General features: G+C 31.2%; 1 protein-coding gene across 1 annotated transcript; it reads left to right on the forward strand.

Moving 5' to 3' along the window:
* The first annotated feature begins 648 nt into the window (after window positions 1-648).
* On the forward strand, window positions 649-1,355 carry LOC109813479 (ATP-dependent helicase/nuclease subunit). The gene is made up of 2 exons (XM_020377671.3): window positions 649-829; window positions 1,024-1,355. The coding sequence occupies exons 1-2, from the start codon at window positions 719-721 to the stop codon at window positions 1,117-1,119; spliced, it is 207 nt and encodes a 68-aa protein (XP_020233260.1). The 5' UTR covers window positions 649-718; the 3' UTR covers window positions 1,120-1,355.
* Window positions 1,356-3,476: the final 2,121 nt, after the last annotated feature.

Consider the following 3,476-nt stretch of genomic DNA (forward strand, 5'->3'; position numbering starts at 1 on the left):
CATATACCTAATGGTGATATAACAATCTAATTGATGCTAACATGACAACATAAGATAAATTAGTTTAAAGAGGATTATAAATAAGAACTTGTGAACATCTCCTTTTAATCTCCTTTTAATCTACTATTAAAATCACTTAGTATTTACCTTATTTGATATAATAAGAACGCTATATTATATATAACATTATTAAATGAATTGGTTATATTTTAAAAATACTTATTTAATATCAGATACAGTTTAAAAATAACAAACTTATTTAATAAACAAAAAATTATATAATTTAATATTTAATGCATTTTTCATATAATAAATAATTAAATATAAACTTACAACCATTTTTTCTTTCATTTACTTTTTAAATCTATTCCCTTCTCATCTTTTTAACAAATCATTAATAATATACTAACATTATATCATATAATTTTTTATTTTTATTATTATTTAATGCATTTTTCATCCAATATAAAAACATACGATATAAAATAAAATAAATAATATAATTTTGCTAATAATTCAAACCGTGTCAAAGAACATACACATTTGGTTTGAATTATTAGAAACAAAAAGTTGAACATGTGAATGGGCCAGGCCATGTAGCATGTGAAATTTTCATATTTTTGTCATTAAAATAAGCCCATACCTTTAAACACACACAGATCCTAAAACTGAAACCATTCTCTGAAAAAAAAGGATCAAGAGTGAAAGAGAAAGAACGATGATGAGACCTGGTTCTCAGAAATGGGGCTACATTCGGATCATCACTGGTACAATCGTCGGAGGCATCCTCGGATTCTACGTTATGCACCGCGTTGAAACTAACTACAAGGTTAGCATAGCATCACTCTCTTCTCTCTCCTCTCTCCTCTCTCCTTATTTGCTTCCAATGTCTCTTCAAATTTATGGGTCTCTGAAGCTACCCAGTGGAGTTTCAGTGGCATAATCCGACACCCTTTTTCTTTTTATCTTCAAAGATTTTTTCTTTTTCAATTTTATGATGTGGGTGTACTTGTGTTGAGTCAGGAGAAAATGAATGAAAGGCTAAGAATTTATGAGGCTGAATTGAAGAGGAAGAAGGAGGAGAGATTGAATGAGTTTGAGGAACCCACCAAGTTTTGAATCTTGTTTTTAACTTTTTGGTGTAGTCTTTTTCTTTCTACGTTTGGTTTATGTAAAAAATTGGAGAAAGTTGTTTCTAGTGTCATTGGCTGTGGCTTTTACATGGTTTGTACAATAGAAGGTTTTCCCTTTAACAAAGTGTAGTTTAGTGCATTGTAGAGGAATATGCTAATAAATGACTGTCATGGTGATTAAATGGGTTCTGATCAATGAATTTTGTTGGAATTTGTTCAATATATGACAAAAGCTTGATTTAAATTCAAATAAACCCAATTCCATGTTTTAATGATTCAAAACAGAACCTAATTGCAAACTATACAAAAACCAAGGGAAGGTCGAAGTCCTCTTAGTCAAGAATTGATCAATGACTATGTACACTGTACTTAAATATCATATGAATGTCATAGAAAATTGTTGTGTCTGATTATGTAAGGTTGCTTCCTGTTACTCGTCTTGCTACAACATTTACTAGAGTTTCAAAATTTTATATTTTTGCCACAATATTAAGATATTGGATTCATTTATTTATTTAATTTACTTCTCAGCGCTAGAATATGATCAAGATAAGAGTGATATTCTAATAGATATTGCCAGCAAGTTCATAAAGCAAGTCTGTTTGAACATTTTTGGAAAATTTCAGAGTGAATGGAATAGAAAGAAAATGTAAGGTAAAAAATTAAAAAAAATGAAAAGGGAATAGATGGAATTGAAACTCCCAAGTTGAAGTGGAGCCAAAGATGAGTGTTTATTCTCACTTAGTCATTGCATATAATTTTCTCAAATAAGGTGAATTATTCTCCCCCCCCTTTCCTCTTACATCTTTTGTCATTTACCTTTCATTGAAACTGTCTGATTTACCTTTCATTTTTTCTCAAAACAGATCAAACTTTATAATCTCGATTGAATTGGTTTGAATTTTTTGCACCCCAAATATCAAAGACCAAAAAACTGTCCTGTTATAACCTGGCTTTCTATTTTATTGATGTAAGAAAGAGGTTGATGTAATGTAGATACTGGCAGTATTTCATCAGTGAGCATGGGACAAAGGATACTCCTGCTATGATAGATAAAATCCATGAAGTAAAAACTAAAAACTGTGGAATTGAAGTTTACTAGGCCTGATAACGAGGATGAAATTAATACTGATTAGCTTTACAAGCTTTATGCATTTTGCCTTACTTTGTGCATTTCATGAATGAGCATTGTGTGCATTTTACAATCTTTGTGCATTTTGACATATAACACGGTTTTTTTTTACAGTTTCGTTACAAGTGTAGTTAGATACTGACCAGGTTTTTGTTCATCAGATGGTCATACAAGTCTAGATTGTTGAATTGCATCATACGGAAGAACAGGTATCTATGGCTCTACTAAAAATCCTGCATTGAAAATGTTATCAGAATATATCTAAGATTTCATCACAAAAAGGAAGTGTTAGTTTAAAAGCGTAGCAATAGTATTCTGCCATAAAATTACTTTATAGTGTGGTCGATAGCTTTCTTCGGTAAATAGAGGGCTATCTCTAATGACATACAGTACTTACTACATAGCCTGCATGAACAACAAAAGTAGATTATCGTGACTTTAGAAATTGTGTATTTATGCAATTTTATTTGAAAAACAAATTTATGGTCGAGACAAAAGCCTTTTTTTCCCCATCTTTTACCCAAACCATGGTTTTTGAGTCCCTACCCAATAAGGTTTACCTATATGAACTTGACAATTATTGACTAAATGGAGATAAATGAATATCAATTATTAGGGAAATGTAACTAGAAAGCTTCGAAAATTTTAAATTTATGAACTTGATATTTGGATATTTACTTGATATTCTTTTAGTTTCAAAGATTAATATAACAATGCTTAATACTTTTGGAAACAAATGAGTATTTATTGAATTAAATTTACTATTTTTATGGTCAATCCTGTAACACTTAATTTCACTGGACTTAGATCTAACGTCAACTGATTTTATTTATTTTATTTCATTTAATATAACAATGCTCAAGGCCTTTCCTCCTCAACATTCACATAACAAAACTCCATTTGGGTTAACAAGGCTTTTCCCCTCTCAGCCTTAAAATCCGTGGTATGGATCAATACTCACAGTTCACCAATTGTCAACAATGAAAACAGCCTATGGGAAGTAATGGGGAATGAATGTATCTCTAATTCAAACATAGGAAGTTATCCTACCCATTGAGCTAGACTACCACACTCGCATTGTCATTCCTTAGGCCTTGCTAGCATAACAATGTGAGTTGGAATATGAGACATGGGTTCGTTTGGCATAAGAGGATGGGGTGTTCGTATATTCAGGTGTATTCCTGTGTGCTGGGTTGTTGGGTGTTCCCGTG

This window comes from Cajanus cajan, chromosome 1 (genome assembly GCF_000230855.2).
Source record: "Cajanus cajan strain Asha chromosome 1, NIPB_CcT2T_4, whole genome shotgun sequence".
NCBI lineage: Eukaryota > Viridiplantae > Streptophyta > Magnoliopsida > Fabales > Fabaceae > Cajanus > Cajanus cajan.

Excerpts from the sequence above, each read along its gene's own strand:
- LOC109813479 (XM_020377671.3), top strand. The coding sequence starts at position 719 with ATGATGAGACCTGGTTCTCAGAAATGGGGCTACATTCGGATCATCACT. Across the intron at positions 830-1,023 it reads GCGTTGAAACTAACTACAAG|GAGAAAATGAATGAAAGGCT; the intron begins GTTAGCATAGCA and ends GTGTTGAGTCAG.